This window comes from Passer montanus, unplaced genomic scaffold, assembly GCF_014805655.1.
Source record: "Passer montanus isolate IOZ18808 unplaced genomic scaffold, ASM1480565v1 scaffold7, whole genome shotgun sequence".
In the NCBI taxonomy this organism is placed as follows: domain Eukaryota; kingdom Metazoa; phylum Chordata; class Aves; order Passeriformes; family Passeridae; genus Passer; species Passer montanus.
The window spans coordinates 6591401-6611451 of record NW_024372147.1 but is presented as its reverse complement, the minus strand read 5'-3'; the positions used below and the strand labels follow the sequence as shown (position 1 = coordinate 6611451).

Here is a 20051-nt window from a genome sequence, read left to right as displayed (position 1 = left end):
GGTGAGCAACTGGGTCACAGGTCAGCCACAAAGGTTTACAGTGAATGGGGGTGACAGCAGACTGGGGACCTGTCATTAGTGGGGTTCCACAGGGCCCCATCCTCAGCCCTGTGCTCTTCAACATCTTCATAAATGACTTGGATTGGGAACTGGAAGAAATACTCAGTAAGTTCCCAAAAACAGAGGAGCTGCTGACTCCCTCAAAAGGCAGGGAGATCCTGCAGAGAGGCCTTGACAAATCAGGGGTCTGGGCAATCACCAATCGTATGACGTTCAACAGGGGAAAGTGCTGGATTCTGCATCTGGGATGGGGCAGCCCTGGATGTATGGACAGACTGGGAAATGCTGTAAGCAGTGCCATGGAAAGGGACCTGGGGCTCCTGGTTGATGGCAAGTTGAACGTGAGTCAGCAGTGCCCTGGCAGCCAGGAGGGCCAGCCCTGTCCTGGGGGGCACCAGGCCCAGCATTGCCAGCCGGGCAAGGGAGGGGATTGTCCTGCTCTGCTCTGAGCTGGGGCAGCCTCACCCTGAGTGCTGGGGGCTGGTTTGGAGTATCATGATATGAGAAAGATATTAAACAACAGTTTAATATCAGAGTGTCCAAAGCAGGATTACAAACATGTTGAAGGGCCTTGAGGGGAAGGCGTATGAGGAGCAGCTGAGGTCACTTGGTCTGTTCAGCCTGGAGAACAGTAGACTAAGGACAGACCTCAGCACAGTTACAACTTCCTTATGAGGGGAAGAGGAGAGGCAGGCATTGATCTCTGCTCTGTGGGGACAGTGACAGGACCAAAGGGAATGGGCTGAAACTGTGTCAGGGGAGATTTATGTTGGAGGCTAGATAAACCCCGAGGGCACTGGAACCGCTCCCAGAGCAGTGGGCACAGCACCAGCCTGAGAGCTCAAGACACATTTGGACAGTGCTCTCAGGCACTTGGTGTGACTCTTGGAGCTGTCCTGTGCTGAGGCAGGAGTTGGACTTGATGATCCTTATTGGTGCCTTCCAATTCAGCATATTCTGTGATTCAGAAGGGGTAGAAGAAGTCTCCAGAGTACATGATTTTCATATCAGATTATTAGAGGTAATTTTTCTTCTAAACCTGCCAGGTTGGGGTTTTTTGTCTTCCATTAAGTTAACTACCCAGCTCAACCTCTACACTCTCTAGGGCAACACACTCTCCAGAGGTCCCAGGTTTTGTCACCCTTTATTGACCACTGTTTCTAAATCATACATTAAAACAAGGCAATGTCAAAGATGTGAATATTAGGTGAAAAAAACCCTTTTTCTTCCTTCATAGATCTTTCTATGTAAGGACTCTTTGGACATCTTATGTGTAGAAAGTTGATGTATCTGCCTTTACTGATTTATCCTGATTGTTATTGCACTTTAAGCATTTAAAAATATTTTCTGAAAGTTTAACTGTTGACTATTTTACAGGAGATTTTCTAATTAAAAATGCTATTATGATACAGGGCCTGTAGCTCTATTAATTCTCCATCTCCAGTTTAAAAATTCTATTAAAAACTCTTGGTGTCCCTGCAGCAAAACCAGCACAGACTTAAGACCAGATGATATTTCAATGGAATTATATAAAAGACTAACAGTGGAAAGTAAAAGTAAGAAGTCATGAATTAATTCAGTTATTTGGATAACAGTCACTTCTTGCCAAGATAAATACTTGGAGAAACTCCAAGCATACAAGGATAAATCATTAGTCAGGAAGGAAATCCTCTCTTCCCTCCTTAAAACGGAAGTTTCACATCCCTGTACCCACACTTTTGTACATGGAGAAGTATATGAGCAGTTCTCAGAGACTAGCAGCTATCATTTGCTGGGAAGTGGAACTAATTTTTCAACAGCAAACCACTTGGAAAGTAATAAAAATACCACAAATATTTAATAATCCATACTGTCCTTTCTGCAGTCCCTACCTTTTCACAAACACATCATGCTCCAAAAAAAAAAAAAAAAAAAAAATCAAAATTAGCAATTCACAATATTTTGAAAATATTATATTTTTGGCACCCAGAGTTAATTGCCTGCAGAACAGTATTTAAGCATAGAACACAATCATAAATAACAAGCCATCTCATTATTTCACTGCACAGGGTAGAGGCAGAGATTCCAGTTAAAAGGGAAGAAGTAACAAAGAGTTAAAAAAAGAGAGAGTGAGAGAAAGAAAAGGAATTTTTTTGGACAGTAGGTAAAAGAGAAGAAAACCAGAAAAAATATGAATCATGTCCCCAGATATTTTAAGCCAAAATGCTGAGTCATGGTGGTTCCTAACTTCTTTTGAAAGAGTAGGGGCATTTAAAACTGCTTATCCAGAAGAGTGAGTAGATATTAAAAGGTGCCTGATATAAATTCAGTCTCCTAAAGGATTATGCTAGCTTTCAGATTCCAACTCAGCTTTATATGTTTGAGAATTCAGATTGTGATGCCACGTATATAGAAATGCATTTTATGCAAGCAATGAAAATGATGCAGCTGACACATTTCTGTAAAATATCTGTGGAGCCATCCATATCCCCACCTAGTCCAAGATGGTGTAGGAGCTTTCAATTAAAGGTCCAGTTTTAGAGGTTATTTAAAATGATGAAGAACCTAAGGATATTCTAGTATTTTATTTGAGACTGTGTAAAACTGTGTAGGTTTTCTTAACAGAGAAACACAGACACTATTGAACGGAAAAGAAAATGTTTTCACAGAGATTCACATTCTTTCTGATGTAGATTAGTGTAATTGAATGTGTCCTCCATTTTTTTTACATTTACAAAAACCTCCCACCATCTTTAGAAAGAATTTCTGACACTGATTTTTAATGATTTTAGGTTGCACCATTTCATTCAGGAGACTGTTCCACAGTTGTAAGTCACTGTCATGGAAGTTAAAATCAACACTTGAAATGGAAAATGTTTTTTGTTTTATTTTTATTTCTCAGTAGATGGATGACTCAGTTTATATTGTTTTATATCATTACATTTGATTAGATTCACTCAATATAGGTAACGAAAGTGCAAGAAAATGATTAAAAAACATTATTAATTATCACAAACATGAAACTGAAAAAAGCAGTAGTATTCATACGCATGAAGACACTGAAATGTAGAAAGGACAGCAGAGCAGTGCCCCCTCCCTCCCTCTCTGCCTCCCATCCTCCGTCCCTTCCTCTACCATTTTCTTCCTTTAAACCAAACCAAAACTTGTTCACTGAAGGGGAAGCACAGAGCCACCAAGAAAAAGGACCAGCTGAGGATGTTTCTAAGTCATTCCAATTTTCAGAAAGCCACTAAGGTCAATCTTAGGCACAGATCTTCTCTTGTGTCTTTTTTCTTATCTTTAGGTGGGGTCATTAAATAAAGCAAGCATTGGAATTTTATGCCACTGTTATTATTTCTAGAATGTAGATGCCTATGTTTCCTCTGGAACATTCCTATGTACCATGGTTTGACTATGTAACAGAGCTTTTCACAACAGGTGGTGTAATGAGAGTTTAGATGAATGACAATGCATGCTTCCATGGACCAAAAATAGGACAGATCACTATAGAAAATTCTTAGTTAATCTAGGTTCACTGAACTCCAACAGATTTGGCAGCTTATTTCAGTTTGCAAAGAATGAAGTAGAAAGAAGAGGTGATCAAGGCCAGATGATTATCAGAGAAGGTAGTTTAAAATGACATTGGTTTTTGTTTGAATAGACACAAACAAATCAGTATTGTATAATGTAGAGATGCGTTGATCTGCATGAGTAACTCCAGCTGGCATCTGTTGGCAGAGATTCTCTTCCTGATAAAGGATATATTAAAAAGCCAAGCCTTTATCTACAAAGTAAATTGCAGTGTACAGGCTCCCTGGGTCAGAAAAATATCTGATTTGATGTGAGAACAGTTCTTCAGAAATTCACTCATTTAAAAAATTCAAGACTCTACCATTTGCCTTGTTTTCAGTCTGTGATCAAAGGAAAATTACTGCATCCATCTGGCCATAGCCAAGCTTTCATGAGTCTGACCATGTCAAATCTGTGGCTGTTGAGCACTCTGAACTGTACTTACTAATACTGCTTATGACCTGCTGTGGAAGATAACTAGTGAGTGACTACCAATCTAAATCCAGAAATCCACCTTACATGCTTTCTCCTTCAAGATCAAGCAGAAGTATCAAATGAAAACACATGCAATTTTGTCATGTTGTAGACTATTGGTGGAGCACAAGATTACAGTGAAGGTCTCTTCTCATCTTGTGGGCTACATTTAGTCTCTCAGTTTGACCTGATTAATCTAAAACTAATTTAAAGTCACTTTCAGACCAAAGGGAAACGATCAAAATAATAGAAATCAGTTTCTAATTCATGGAGTACAACAGCCCTCTGGCCATTAGGCTGAACCTGATTGTATTTTATAGCTTAACCATTAATTCTTGTCCCTAATTGTTCTGATGCAGGAGGAAAAATGAATGCACCTGAGTTTCTTCACTGAAGGACTGAAAAAATACTCCCTATCTCCACTCCAGGCTTGAGGACTGGACATAAGGATGTTACAAAAAAAAATCAATGGATTTGTAATTGGCAAAAATACTCCCTATCTCCACTCCAGGCTTGAGGACTGGACATAAGGATGTTCCAAAAAAATCAATGGATTTGTAATTGGATTTATGTATTCCTGTGACTAAGTTGCTGTGCAAAAGGTACAAAAGCCTCAGTCATAAAAAGAAAGAGAAAGAAGTAAATGGGTAATGCAAGTAAGTGTGATGCAGAGTGGTAGCAACTAAACTTCTGAAAATCCACAGAAAGCTGAAAATATAGTACACTTTGATCAAAATACAACTTCTAAAATACACTAATCATTACTTGCCTTGTGAAAGACAAGCGAAAATGATGATGGTTGTATTTGAGAAGGTAAACTGCATCATAGACTCCTGTCAATGTTAGTGTTTCTAAAGAAAAAGAACTTCCTTTTTATTTCTGCTACTGGATTTTTGCTGTGCTACAGTATGGTCCTGAATTATTTATTAACGAGAAATGCATTTTGAGGTGACATTGAATATTAAAAGCATTACTTCTGCATAGACACAGCAATAATATACATATATGTATGTATTATACTGCAACAGGTATTTCCCTACAAATAGCTACATTTAGATGTCAATAGAGTATTTATGAATCTTAGAAGGCTACTTTTGAACTAACAGATATGATACTTCACCATAAAAAATAAAAAACTTAACACACTCACATTTAAGGCTACAATAAGAAATTACCTTTTTATCTTGATTGTCATGAAGATTGAGATAAGACATATTGCAAAAGCTTTATCTCTGGTAGCCATATCTGAGTGGCCCAGGTGAATGGCTTCCTACAGGTTCTTCAGAGGTGTATTTAAACAACACAGACACCACTGTTTGACTGTTAAAATTTACTTTCAGTCATCTTTTCTTATATTGGTACCACCCCTGTGAACCACATGCTTAATCTGGGAAATGGGGCGCAGTGAGGTAAGACCATTCTATGAGCTCAGGCCTGCCACAGATGAAAACAGCATCTTCCAGCACGTGGTGCAAAGGTGCATGGAGCCACCTCCCACAGCCAGGCCCAGAACCAGATGGTTATACTGGTGTATCAACAGCCACTTCAGAAAGAGGGAAACAGGTGTTACCACTTTCCATCCTCCCTGAGGAATGGATCATGAGTAAGTCATGCAACGAAGATTCTCTTAAAATCTTCAAGATTACTCGACACTAGAAAGCAATTGTGTTTTTAAAAAAAGAGAATTACAGTATTTGTCTTAAATTCCTATGATTAAAAACAAGTAGGAATAGGTGGCTAACTTTTCTACAGGCCTCAAGATTTTCCTCATCCCCAAACATGCTGCTAATCTCTAAACTTAACATAATGAAAACATCTGTCTGGCATTATAATCAGAAAGATGGACAAGACACCTTGATCCTACAGACAATCAAGTCTCAGTTCAGGGATAATTCCAAATTGTAGAAATGCTGATCACACTAGGACAAGAAGCATGTGTTGGAAATTTAGTACGGAGTTAACTGCTTTCCTGAATTAGTATGATAGCACTGCAGTGCTTTTGAATCAGCAGAAAAATTTCCTGAGATTTCACTGAGCCCTGATTCAGGCCCTAATTACTTCCTTCTTGTATTGCTAGAATGAGGATTTCAAACTGCAAATTTTTTGCACTGCAATCAAGCATACAATTAATATTCCAGGAATAAACGTGCCTGGTTTTTAAAGGTTATTAATTGTTTTTCAATAATACAGTAAACTAAAGTCACTTAGCAATTGTTCTGAGTGATTTGAAAATCCATAAATTAATTTCTCTTCTTGAATGCATTGTAAAACATGGCATCAAATAAGTACCTAACAATTGATGTTACACTGTGCCAGATAATTTGCAAGTATGGTTTTGCATATGTTCTTTGCTAAAAGCCTCCCATTGTATTTTCTTACCTGAAATAGCAGAACTGAAATGTTGAAAAGAAAGACTTGAAAAAAGTGTTGTAACTGATTGAGCCACCAATAAACACATGCAAAAATGAGTTATTCAAAAATGGAGAAAATGAAAATAGGACCAAGAAAAACAAAGGAAAATGTAAACACAAAAAAGGCACTCAGAGGGCTTCAAAAAAAGCTCATACAAAAAATTCTAAAATATTTCTTACCTTCTTCAGTCATTGTGTCATAATATTTTAGGTTTCCATATGATCCAAGCTCTATAACATCACAGTAAAAGACACAGAGATAAGGAACCAGCAGACATTCAAGAAATGTACATGTTTTTGCATGTGCTTCATAAACTGGAACAGTGATTATGCAAAACATTTTCCAGGACAACGAAACACAGATTACAGAAATGGCACTGCTTTCCCCCTCCAAAATTTCACAAGTCATTGACTTTAGCTAAAGTGTTAAACTTGCTAAAGTGAGATGTAGGAGAAGCACTGAAATCTAAAATTTAGCCCTTTCAAGTTTCTTGACAATTTGGTGCCTTTACATTTGGGAAAACACAATAAACCTTGAGAGTACCCAAAAACACAATAAACCTTGAGAGTACCCAAAGTGGTAATTTTGCAAACTGAGCTCATTTATCATTCCCCTGGTCAGACATTCAAATATGTCTGTATCCAAATTAAACAAAAAAGTCTCAAAACACATAATTTTAGGAACTGTTCATAATACAGTGCTCCCTAACACTGTTTTGATACCAGTGCTGATATTGACTGGCTTTAGAGGAGCTACTTAATTTAACCACGCTCTTGTCACTTGTGAAATCAAAAAAAAAGTTACTTGTCTCATCAGGTGATATGACACCTAAATTAATTAACTCATTCAATCTATCTGAATATATTGCATTATTAGATTCTATCGGGCAGAAAAAAGAATGGAATGTAGAGGTCTCCAGGTCTGCAGGGCTACTACTATTTGTTTCTGTGTGATAAGGTCTTGCATGAAACCCTCTTTTTATTCCAGATGTGGTTTTACACTACTTTTCTTGAAGTGCTTTTTTTCTTAAAATTTGGCATACATGTTATTGTGTGTATAAACACAATAATTTACATAAACCTACAAAACAGGACAATGAAAAATTAATCTCAAGGAGGAATTTGTAAATGGTCTGGCTGAGGAATTTGTGAATGACCACTCATAATTTTTATGAAAAGTTTTGTAACGGAGTTTCTGAGCATCCAACTTTTGACAGAATGTAACCATTAAAAAGTGGATACTTAACAGTTTGATGATGCTTTTTTCTTTGCAAATATTCTCTTCCATATTTATGAAACACCTTAAGCAATTAAATACAAAAGTGATATCCAATTATTTTGTTTTTCAATGATGCATGATGATTTTTCAACAATTTTTCACAAAGGTGAATTTCAATTGAGACATGGCTATTAATTTTTAACTGTAAAATACTGTGATGATATCGAATCTGACACTCTGAGAGATACATTTAAAAAATAAAATAAAAGAAATCTTACAACATTTGCAGAGATAGAGAATGTCTTATGCCATGTAACTAAAATATACAGGCTATTATCACTGGGATTTTTTAGAAAGTATGATACGATTGTAGTGATTTTTCATAGGCATATTATAAAGAAACTTACTCTCATATACTCTTGTTAATAAAATGTAGTGTCTCACTTGCCCAGAAGTAAGCCCAATAGAATAGGACATTAAGTCTCTCTTAAAGCAAACAAAAATGTAGTTTAAAGACAGAATTTAATATATTGTTTTACTGCAATAAAGAATGCATATACTGTTTTGTAAAAATGTCTTGCAACAAAATCTTTGTAGCTGCTAGTACATATAAGCTATTCTCCTACTATCTTAATTTCACTCCTTACCTGGAAAGAACTCCCAGTAACTTCAATATAGGCACCCCTATATACAGCATTTGGAACTACTTGTCGTATTTAATTAGGGCTTAATATTTGCCAATTCTACAGCAGCACCTTTGCTTGTACTTATTCTCACTGATCTTTGCCTTCATGTGTCTGGGCCTGCTTTGCTAGAACCTGGGCTGAGGCATTCACTGGAGATTGAAGACAGGATTGGAACACACATGCCAGAAAGAGTCTGCCAAAAGGAATGTAAAAGTAAATACGGAAATGGAGGCACATGGAGAACAAAATGTTGGCAGAGAGGGACCGTATGAATGAAGTTGAGAAGAACCACAGCACCACATTGCACCACAGCAACAAACTTCAGAATTAACAGAATAGCATGAGGGTTCTGACTCAGCAGATGAAGAAGAAGAGATTGCAGAGGAAACTGACAACTGTGAATTCTAAATCTCAAAACAAAAAAACCAAAAATATGGGGTGGCAGCAATGCAGGACATTTCACACACTGGCAATCCCATTAAAATCTATTTACTTCCCATCTGAAGTGAGAGATAAAAGACAAACAGTAAATAAAAAAGGGTCAATCTGACCTTACAGAGACCAAAAAAGAAGAGAAACAAGGTGATGCATTACAGTGCATGATGCTGATGATAATCATGTTCTGGGAACTTCAGCAATTCAACACACAAGGATTATACTAGGTTAATTCCTGCAGTTAGCAAAATTATTTCCAGGAAAACTCCAATCTTGCTGGTGAGATTATGTTCTCCAAAGATTATAGTCCTATACCCAGAGTAGAATGCTTTATTCAATCATCAGCGCACTGACAATGCACTACAATGATCCCAGAAGATATCAGCTGCATGTATTCACCTCCATTATATTTGAGGGTTTTAAGATTACTTAGGTCAGTGCTGCTTGGCATCAAGACAGATCTGCCTCTACACAGTCTGCCTCCAATATATAGTACTTCTGCTGTAAAATTTGGACTATATCTGGTATTTGTTTTTGAGTTCTCCTGTGATACCAAAATATATATACCCTCTTTAATATAACTTTGAGTAAACAGAAAATGAAGTACTTTTCAGAAAAAAAACCTACTGTATTGGAAAAAATTCACAGCTTTAGAAGTAAATGGAATTGAAAAGGGTACTTGAAAAATTATCCCCAAATCCAATACAATTAAAATTTGACAATTCCACTTTTGTGAACATGCTGTGCAATTCCCATGGTGAGGTCATAGTAGATAGGCTGGATGGCAGCCAGTACCTGCATCCCTACTTGTCACATGAAACAAAGAGGACGCAGAGATGCAGCTTAACAGCTGATCCCCAACAGTTACACAGTCACTGAATTAATTTGTTCCCTTCTGCATATTTTTACACCAGACAAGAACAGAAGGTTCCTAGTAATCCTGACTGACATTCCTGAAGGATTACAACAGTCTTACTATGTACTGTTCTCTACTGTGTTTGTAGGTGTCACACCACATTTAAGCAAACAAAAAAATATTGTTGGTTAATGGGGCTATGTTATTTGTGATTTCAAATTATGTTCAAGACATCAAGCATGGCTTCACCAAAAGTCCTGCCTGACCAAGTCAGTGACCTTCTACGACAGAGGGACTACATCAATGGACAAAGGAAGTGCTACAAATGTCAGTTATCTGGACTTCTGTAAGATCCCTTCATGCCCCCTCTCACTGAATTGTAGAGAGATGTACCTGTGTTACTGGGAAGAAATTGACTGGATGGTTGCATTCAGAGGGTAGTGGTCAACTGCTCAGAGTCCTGATGCATGCTGGCAATGACTGGTGTCTCTCTGAGATCAGTCTTACTTAATATCTTCATCAACTACATTGACAGGGGAGATCAACTGCATTCTCAGAAAGTCTGAAGACAGCATCAAGCAAAGTAATGCAGTTGCCACACCCAAAGGACAGGATGTCCTTCAGAGGGATCTGGACAAATGGAAATGGGAATTTCAAAAGGTTTAGCAAGACCAAGTGCAAGGTGCTGCACCTGGGTTGGAGCAGCCTCTGGGCTGGGGTATGATCAGATGCAGAGCAGCCCTGGGGAGAAGGACTTGGGGGTGCTGGTGGGTGAGAGGCTGGACAAGACCCAGCCATGGGCACTCCCAGCCCAGAAAGCCAAACATGTCCTGGGCTCCATCCATAGCAGCGTGGGCAGCAGGGCCAGGGAGGGGATTCTGCCCCTCTGCTCTGCTGAGAGCCAACCTCCAGGGCTGCTTCCAGCTCTGGAGTCCCAGCACAGGAAGGACATGGAGCTGATAGAGAGAATCCAGAGAAGGGCCTCCAAGATGATTAGAAGGATGGAGCACCTCTCCTATGAAGACAGAATATTTGGGTATTTCAGCATATGGAAGAAAAGGCTCTGAGAAGATCATAGAGCAGCCTGTCACTTAAAGGGGAACTGCAAAAAAAATGGAGACAAACTTTTTAGTAGGAGTTACTGCGGTAGAAAGAATGTAGATTCACACTAGACATAAGAAAGGTATTTTTTGTATGGAGGATGTTGAAACAATGGCCCAGGTTTTTCAGAGAGGTGAGGTAAATGGACCATGCCTGGATATATTCAAAGTCAAGATGTACAGGGCTCTGATCAACCAGACTGGTTGAACATGTCCCTGCTCATTGCAGAGAGATTGTACTAGATGATCTTAAATGTCCATTGCAACCAAACTCTTCTGTGATTTTGTTAAAGAAGATAGCTAATAACTCAGATTATTTTACACTCACTAAGTATAGTACATACTGTCTGTGATTAAATACTCATTTCTGTCTTTTAAGTATATAGCCCCAGGCTGCCACAGAAGAAAAGGAGAACCAATATTTCTCTTCACTCTCCTGTGACAAAGATCTCAGATACAGACTGCAGCTGACCCAAGTAAGGCCAGAAATGAGCCTGTCAGAGATTCTAAAACTACTCATAAGCCATACAGCTATTTTAGAGACAGCAACCTGCATTACTAAACATGCGTATCCCTTCATGGAAAAGTCAGACTCTCAAATGAAAGAAACTAATTGTGGATTTCTTCAACAAGCTGCATAAAAAATGCATTTGTATGAGAATTCATGTCACACTCCTCCAAGTTCATTAAAAACTTCAAAGTTGATGTATCTATTATTTAAAACAAAACTGGTAAAGAGAAATTACTGATGGCAACCCCATAATTTTTACCACAATTACACGGCTGTATTTACCAGACACTCCTTTTCTTTGACCTCTACGATCATGAAGGTGTCAAGACTTTTTTTATTTGCATTTTTTAAAAAGAAGGCAAAAAAATGGTCAAAGGAATTAGAGGAATTCATATGATAACATCAAGGAGCACAACGATGTCTTTACTGTTTTTTTCTGCTAGACATCAAGGTTTTGAGAAAATTTAATTAGATGATCAGTCTTATCCAAAAAAACAGAAAAAGGAGGGTACTTTAAAACTTTCCTAGATAAGTTGTAGTGACTGTCCAAACTAAACTAGAATCAAAGTTGAATTTGGTTTCGGCAATGATGTTAGATTAGGAACAAAGATCTCTTGATGTTAAAAACTTGTGAAAGATCTAGTGAAGATTAACATTACTTTTTTAAAGTTTTAAAATTAGAGTCCTAACTTCTAAGAGGTCTTTAACAAAAGAAAATGCCTTTTTACTTACACTGTTAGAGGAAAACCACACAAAAAGTCCCAGCAACTGAAGGCTACCAGGAACTGTGAATCTTTCTAAACTTCTTAGCTTCCTTACTGAGTAATTATATTCTATCTGGGATAGACTGGGACTGCTGTGGGAGTTTGTATGTAGTATCATTGCAGAATGCAGAGGAGAGAAAACAAATATTCTTTTTAAAAACAAAATACTTATTCTCCTACTACATCTGGATAATCAGATGCTGTACCCTACATTTTTCACTTGTGGACCTTCCAGCTGCCAGTCCTTCAAAAATGAAGGCTTTGCCACTGAACTCTTTCTGTGGAAAATACAAAAAGATCCCTTTTGTATGTAAGTAATACAGTTAAAAATTGCATTGAATTTCAGAATTACGTCTTTTTTGCTTATACTTCTACCACTACTGCTTTATTAATGGTCCTAAACAGACACAGAACATAATATAAATTCAGTCTTTCAGGTACTTGGCTATTGGGGAGTACATTGAGAGTAACTAAATCATTCATTACTTTGTACACCCGAGCTCTAGTAACATGTGGTCACCTTCCATCTCTTTAAATTGCAAGTCTTCTATTGCTGTTCTCTCTCCTCGTGTGTCTTTTCCCTGTTTTTTAAATTTTATTTTAGGTGGTTCTGCCCTAAAAATAATTTCATTAGGGTTGTTTACTTTTACATAATTGGTTTATTTCAACTTGATAAAGTTGAAGTGTGAATAGAAATATAACTAAAAATTTTTACAATCATATGTTCTGGGCAGCTTAAGATAGTGACAACATCCAAAAGTTAGATCTACCTATTACTTTGCTCTTAATGCAACATTTAAAGTGAAGAGTGAAAATCCACTGTTTTCTGTCCATACCATCTAACAAATCTCCTTGTGGTAACAAATGGAAATTTGTTGGGTCTTTAACTGATATGGGCTGAAGAGCAAATGTTTTTACGGGAGGGTCAATGACATATGCAATGGAGCAGAAAGCAAATGAAATTACTATTGCATGTCAGACACAGATTTTGATATTTTTAGGTGCTTTTATTTTGCTTAAATTAAAGAAAATCATGAAATTGCTCATTCCTGAGAGCTTTGTTTCTTCCGTCATAAGACACCTTTTTCCATCTGCCATCAACTCTTGAAGACAAGTGCCAAACATTCTCTACAATGTAGTAACACCAAAAGACAACCAATACAACAAAATTGACTTGGCCTAGATCAAACACAATTCCTGCTGATGTTAAAGATGGTATTTATCTGCAAACAATTTTCAAATATTAATGAAAATGGGAATTTCAAGGTGTAGAAGTGAAACCTCATTCTGCTGATGATATTGGGAGTTCAACAACTGATTCTGGATTCAACAAGTAGGATCATTCAAGGGTTTCCTTGAGTGTCTCTTGGGCCAAACACTGTAGGATCTGGAAACCTACAACTCCAATTGAATAAATTTCAGCTGTTTTGCTTTCCAGCATATCCAAGGAGAATAACAGAAAACAGCATGCTTTCCTTTCACTATCCAGTCACAAAATCCAACCAACTCGTGGATAATGAAGTCATCTGTCATGTGCAAGCTGTACTAAAGGAAATCTCCCACTTTTCAGTTTCAACGGAAAGCCCCTCACAGACACTACTATTCCCTAACCTGTACAGGTTTATCCATTGCTTAAGTTCTTTATTGTTCATATTTTTAACAAAGAAATACTGAGTTAGGAAGAAACTTTAAATGAAACTAAAGCCATTAAGCATGTAAATACATAGTCAGAACAGCTGTACCCTGAGCTGGGATCAGTCTTGTATTTAAATATTCATGTCTTCCTTGCATTCTCTGTAGGAAACTCCAAGAAGAATACACTGTCTGAAGAACAGGGCAAACTGGAAAAAATGATGGACAAGAGAGACAAGAATTCTGCCTGCACTGTACAGCCTGGGTAGATTATAGTTAAAACAACAAACAGAGCATGCAGAAGTAAACTGTTGTGAAAACTGACAACAAAAACAACACAAAGATTACATTTCAGATTCAAAACTAAATTATAAAGGCATCAGAAAATTTTCATTATTTAACTTTTTCCACCTACAAAGATCAATACAGATTTTAAAGGAGACCTATGTTTCAATTTTATGTAAGTAGAAATCTTCTCAATGAAACTAACACAACACAAGGCACAATGAGTTGTGCCTTCTCTCTGAGTCTTGGGAATCTCTGAGGATAAGCAGATCTGACACTTACTGCTATAGAGTTGGAGAGCATTAACAAAGAACTGAGTTTTCCTGCTGAACTTCCCCTTCTGAGAGAAATTTGCTAGGCTTTCATTGCCCACGAAGTTATGTATAACAAAAAGACAGTTTTTAATATCTGTGGGTACGATAAAATTTGCAAGCCCACTCACCCTATAGTCATGGAACTGCAGCCTCTGCTACCTAGAAAAAGCAAGACCTACATGCCCAAAGTATGACAATAATGAAATTGTTCCTGTATGTAAGCTAAATAGATCCACTCAGTAAAATAATTTAGACTTTAAATGTCTACTTCTTTGATCATCACTATGTATTTATGATTCACATATTAAAAAATCAGCAGAACCAAAACCTCATAATAAAATTCTCTTCACTAGTCCAAGACATCATTTTTCTCTATGCCAAAATCACATATTTGTGATTTTGATTTTTTGATTGACAGCTCAGGTTCCACAGCTGTTGCAGTGACATTTATGTCTTCTGTGTGTTACATATGTTTGTAAATACAACTGCTATCTGCTTACCTTTGATGTCCTAAGTGATACTGGAGGAAACAGCTATATAATTTCTCTCTTTCTCTTTCTGACAGATATGAACTAGGCTATCTAAAATACTGTCTATGCCTATTTAAATAGGCATGCCCTTAACTGCATGCAACCCATATGAGCTTCTATTCTACCTATGCTGTTAGTGACTCTGGAATTATGGGGTGTCTGATGTTGGAGATGCTTTAAAATACTCATCTCATCTACATTATCATGGAACCTCAGGTATCTACATTAGGAGCACTGGGCCACAAATAATGAGTGGACTGGAATACTTCTCATCAGAGGAGAGGCTGAGAGCTAGGACTGTTCAGCCTGGGGGAAAGCAGGTTCAGGGAGCTCATATCCCCATGTATAAGCACCTGATGGGACAGAAAGAACAAAAGGGAAAAACACTTCCCTCAGAAGTGCCCATTGACAGGGGAAGAGTCAATGGAGACAAACGAAAAACCAGAAAATTCTATCCAGACACATATTAGGATGATGAGCAAACACTGAAATGTGTCTCTCAAAAAGACTGTGGAGTGTCCATTTATGAGCATTTTCAAATCACAACTGGAAGCTGTCATAGTCAACCTGCTGAAGCTGATCTTGCTTGAGCAGGGGATTGGACTAGCTGGATTCCGTAGTGCAAAAAGTCCCTTCCAACTTAAATGAGAAAAACTACATCACTTTTTTGAAAGCTAGACACATAAAAAGAGAATGAGTATCTCCCTGACATGACACTACACTTTAAAGGTTAGCTTAATTGTCCTTTTCATTGCTTTCCCACCATTATACTAGACTGAAATACTATGGGAAGGATTTAAAGAGAAAACACTGTATTATAATTAATACAGTTAATTATATTTATAATTAATCCCAGTTACTACTGGGATACTACTAATATGTATCCCAGCCTGGCAGGGAGCCCCCATCTTCTCTGGCAGAAATCCCTTGCAAACATTTCAGTCTGCAGCTGAGAGGAGAGCCAGAATGGTCTGAGCATTGTGCTCAGAGAACTGTTCTTCCTTGATGGGACAGAAGAGCCAAGGACAAGCTGCTTAAGAACAAAGGTGCATGAAGAAGGATGCTCATCTTCTTTACAGGCCTTTGGGTATGCCTAAAGGATGCTCAAGAATGATGAAGAATTTAAAGTGGAGATAGTTAATAACATACAAAATTACTTCTATAGATTTTGTCTAGATTTGCATATTTCTTCATGTTAAATAAAGTACTTTTGTGCCTATATAATTCTCAAGATGTATTTCTTTCTTCTCTGGCACGGTACTAGGAAGTGGTGAGGCCACACCTTGAGTGCTGTGTCCAGTTCTGGCCCCTCACTTTGGGAAGGACCTTGAGATGCCAGAGCACATCCAGAGGAGGCAATGAGGTTGGTGAGGGGCTTGGAGCACAAGCCCTGTGAGGAACAACTGAGAGAGCTGGGGTGGCTCAGCCTGGAGAAAAGGAGACTCAGGGATGACCTTGTCATTCTCTACAACTTTCTGAAAGGTGGCTGTAGTCAGTGGGGTCAGTCTCTTCTCCAGGCAACCACTGACAGAATGAGAAGTCACAGTCTTAAGCCATGCCCGGGGGAGTTTAGGCTAGGAAAAATTTCTTCACTGAAAGCATGATTGGACACTGCAATTGTCTGCCCAGGGAGGTGGTGGAGTCACTGTTGATGGACGTGTTTAAAAAAGGCTGGAAGTTGCACTCAGTGCCATGGTTTAGTTGATGACGAGGTGTTAGGTCATAGGTTGGACTCCATGATCTCAAAGGTCTTTTCCAACCTAGTTCATTCTGTGATTTTGTGATTCTGCTCTTCTGTGAAGTGCACTCAAATCCTGCTGTATAACAGAATCAAAAAACAGTTAAGGTTGAAAAAGATTCCGAAGACCCATGTTCTGGAGATGAGGAAAGTGGAAGTGCTTAGGTTACTACAGCCATGTAGAAGCTGAGCATTACCCATGAGTTGGTGTAAGCAGAGCTGCCTGGCCTTACTCTCTGAAGATATAGCAAATAAACAGCTTCAGGCAAACAAGGTTTCCAATGGTACCAATGGCAGTGAGCACAGACATGATGGTGCATGTCACCTAGGCCGTGGGAAGAGTAAGAACACAAGTTTTTTTGCAAAATGAGACAAAAGCTGGGAGGCTGCTGTGTAACCATCCAGGCAAAGGCTACCCAATATCTGCAGGGTGTCTTTTGGGTGAGCAGAAAGTTTCCATAACATCTAAGAAAAGTATCCAAGCAGCAGAAGCAAATGAAGAAGAACAGTTCACGGAGAATGGAAAAGTAGGAAAATTCTTAAGACCAATATCTAGGAACACAACAGCATCTACCAAGCCATTATAAATAATTCACTACTATGTCAAAAACTTTGAGTATTCTTCTTTATTTTCCTGAGAAGTATGAATGCAGGTTTTCTCTTTTTTTTTTGTCACAACGGAGAAAGTACTGTACTTTTCTGTGTTCAGTGAAGGAAGTGACAGAATTGTAAGCTCAGCTTTATGTAACAGAAGGTTACTTCTCTCACCAATAACATGCACCATATTTTTATCTTAAAAAAAAAGTAGAGCTTATAAGATAAACAATTCAATTTTCTGCAGAAGTACGTCCTGTAGTTTTCCATTTTGGAAATAGGACTCAAGATGGGAATAGGAGAAAATTGCCAAAGATATCTACTTCTCACTAGGGACTAAGCCATGACAGAGATTTATATCACACCAATTTTCATGCAGAGGATGTCATTTGCGTATGAGTTATAGCCTTGTCACACAGAGCAAGAAAGTCAGCAACTAGCTACATCCTCACTTGTGGGAGATGTTTTGCTGGCCTGTGGCACCTTATCAGCAGGCAGAAAAGGAGTGTTATGATAATGAAAAGGTCTCTTTCTTCCAGTATCTTGATAAAGCAGTGCAAGAAAAACAATGTAGTCTTAGACGGCACTGGTGCTCTAAATCCTCACTTCAGTGCTGCTATCTTCTCTGTTCAACAGAGTAGTCGTAGAAGCCTCCAGAGAGAAAATGCTCCCTCCACTTCTGAAGGAATCATCTTTACAGCAACGTAGAGCTTATAGGGAGAAGGCAGGATTACTATTCATGGCACACTTTCATAAAAAATACTTACCATCTTATTCTTGCCCTGCTCCCACTGCAAAACAACAGTCATCTTCTATTAAAAAATGTAAAGAGATCTTTGTAAAACCTACACTTTCCTAACCCAGGAATATCCTTTTCAAAACTAGGACAAAGGTATCTGAGGTATAGGACTCAGAAGAAAACAGCTATGAATTATCAATGATTGTCAAGATTTATATTCAGGTTGCTTGGATTTTGGATTGGGGTCTGACCAACACAGCAGGTCAGATGATGCCATCCTTATTCATACGGGTAATGTTGTTATGAACAGACCAGCTGGATTGCAAGACTAGCACTTAAGCAGAAGCAAATATGGCAGAGGATTTCCTGGGGATTAATGACTGGCTAAGAGTTGATGATAGCCAGAAACACAGGCAGTCATTAATCTTAATCCTCAGGAAATTATGTCTTTCAAGGTCATTATTTCTGTAATAAGATAAAAGCAAACAAATACCTAATGTCATACAGATATTTATATTTTTAATGAATTATGATGTCTCAGCTGTAATGTAAAATTTACATCTCATTAACAAACATCCTACACATTCACCTGCTAGAGTGGCTGAACTCTTATCTTCTTAGAAGCTTTATGCTGAGACCAAGATTTTGAAGGGGAGAAGCCTTCCTTGTCTAGACTGTCAAATCCACAGCATGACCGCACACCTGTCTGAATATAAAGAGCCAAATATCCAGCAGCTCCCACTGATCTCAGATATTACTCATCTGTCAGAACTGGGCTGAACACCTTGCAAGCCTGCTGATTCTGGAGAGTTTGAAAGTTGGTTTTTACAAGACAGCCACAAGCCATACAAAGCCACATTTATGTGAAAAGGGAAAAGGAACGACAGGTTCACAAGTGTGTAATAGTATTTTGGGACTGTTCTGTTTATCCACAGTTTTGGAAAGTAAATATTCTTCTCTCATTTCATGTTTTCCTACTTGCAATCAAGTGCATTTTTAATATGCTTTCAATTGCGGTAGAGGTTGGTTCTGACTTCACAAATGAATTATTCAGAAGTAAATTTGATGAGCTGGTTTTCTATAAATACACACTGAATGTTAATGAAGTAATAATGGTGTGTAGGTCAAGCTGATCTTTAACAGTCACATGGCCTGTTTATACACTCTATATAGCTTTCCCTACCAAGAGGATACAGATGGGACTTCTTCTCTGTCACCCTTACAAAATCCATATAACTCCAAACGACAGTGCAGGGTGCCTTCTGATGTTCCCATTTTCCTTGCAATTGTTCAAGGGAATGTAACGGTGAATTTTATTACTGACTTAAAGAGAAAGAAAAGCTGTATCTCTCAGCAGCAGTGCAAAAATTAGAAATGTATCTTTTAAAGGCAATATTTTATCTAGAAGCCCTCAATAATCAAGCACAGAGCTTCCAGACTTTATCCACACTTTTCCTGCCACTGAAAACACAGTTGACTTGGCTGTGACAGCCACAGCGCTGCTGGTGTCTGATCGGGAAGTGATCTGACTAAGGAACCAACAGTGCAGAAAGAAAGCAGGGGCTGAAGAAACCATCTTACAGGAGAAGGCTGAAAGAAGGTGGGTGCAGGTGAGTGAGAGCCAGTAGGAGAAAGGCCAAGAAGTAAATGCTAGAGAAATGCAGAAAAAGGAAAAGCAATGAGAAGGAGGAAGATGTCAGGAGTACACCCAAGTGCAGGGGCTGCCAGAGTCCCCCTGTATATGTTAGCTTTAATAGGCACCTTTCAAACTTTTCTTTTATTTGAGAGTGGCCCTTTTTAATGCTCTCATAAACTGTTCTTTTTCTGCAAATCCAACAAATTCAGCAAATGATGCAATGCTTTTGACCTATTGATCTAAGTCATCATATGGCAAAAATACTGAGGAAATTTAAGTTGACTAAAGCAAGAATGAAACATTTTTATAACATCTTTCTGCTATTCCTTTGAGTCTGATCCATACTTGCATCAAATTATTTGGAACAAACTCTTTAGCCCCACAGGTCATGCAGCAGGTCCACCGTCACTCATTACACAAGTACAGCAGACCTAGTTTTCTTTCCTTACACAAAACTCAAAACTGTTGAGTTCTTTTTGGTAGAGGAAAGGACATGTAAATTGGAGAGAGCCACATGG

The 20051-nt window shown here is 38.2% G+C and overlaps 1 protein-coding gene across 3 annotated transcripts in view; it reads right to left on the bottom strand.

The window, feature by feature from the left end:
* SLC24A2 (solute carrier family 24 member 2) overlaps positions 1 to 20051 on the bottom strand; it is a 111783-nt gene that overhangs the window by 33044 nt on the left and 58688 nt on the right. For 2 of the 3 annotated variants that reach the window (XM_039729937.1, XM_039729938.1), the window contains exon 5: positions 6675 to 6725. The exons of the other annotated variant lie outside the window; for it this stretch is intronic. In XM_039729937.1, the coding sequence (XP_039585871.1) occupies positions 6675 to 6725 (51 nt within the window). The remainder of the gene's footprint in view (positions 1 to 6674; positions 6726 to 20051) is intronic. 3 annotated transcript variants of the gene reach the window in all.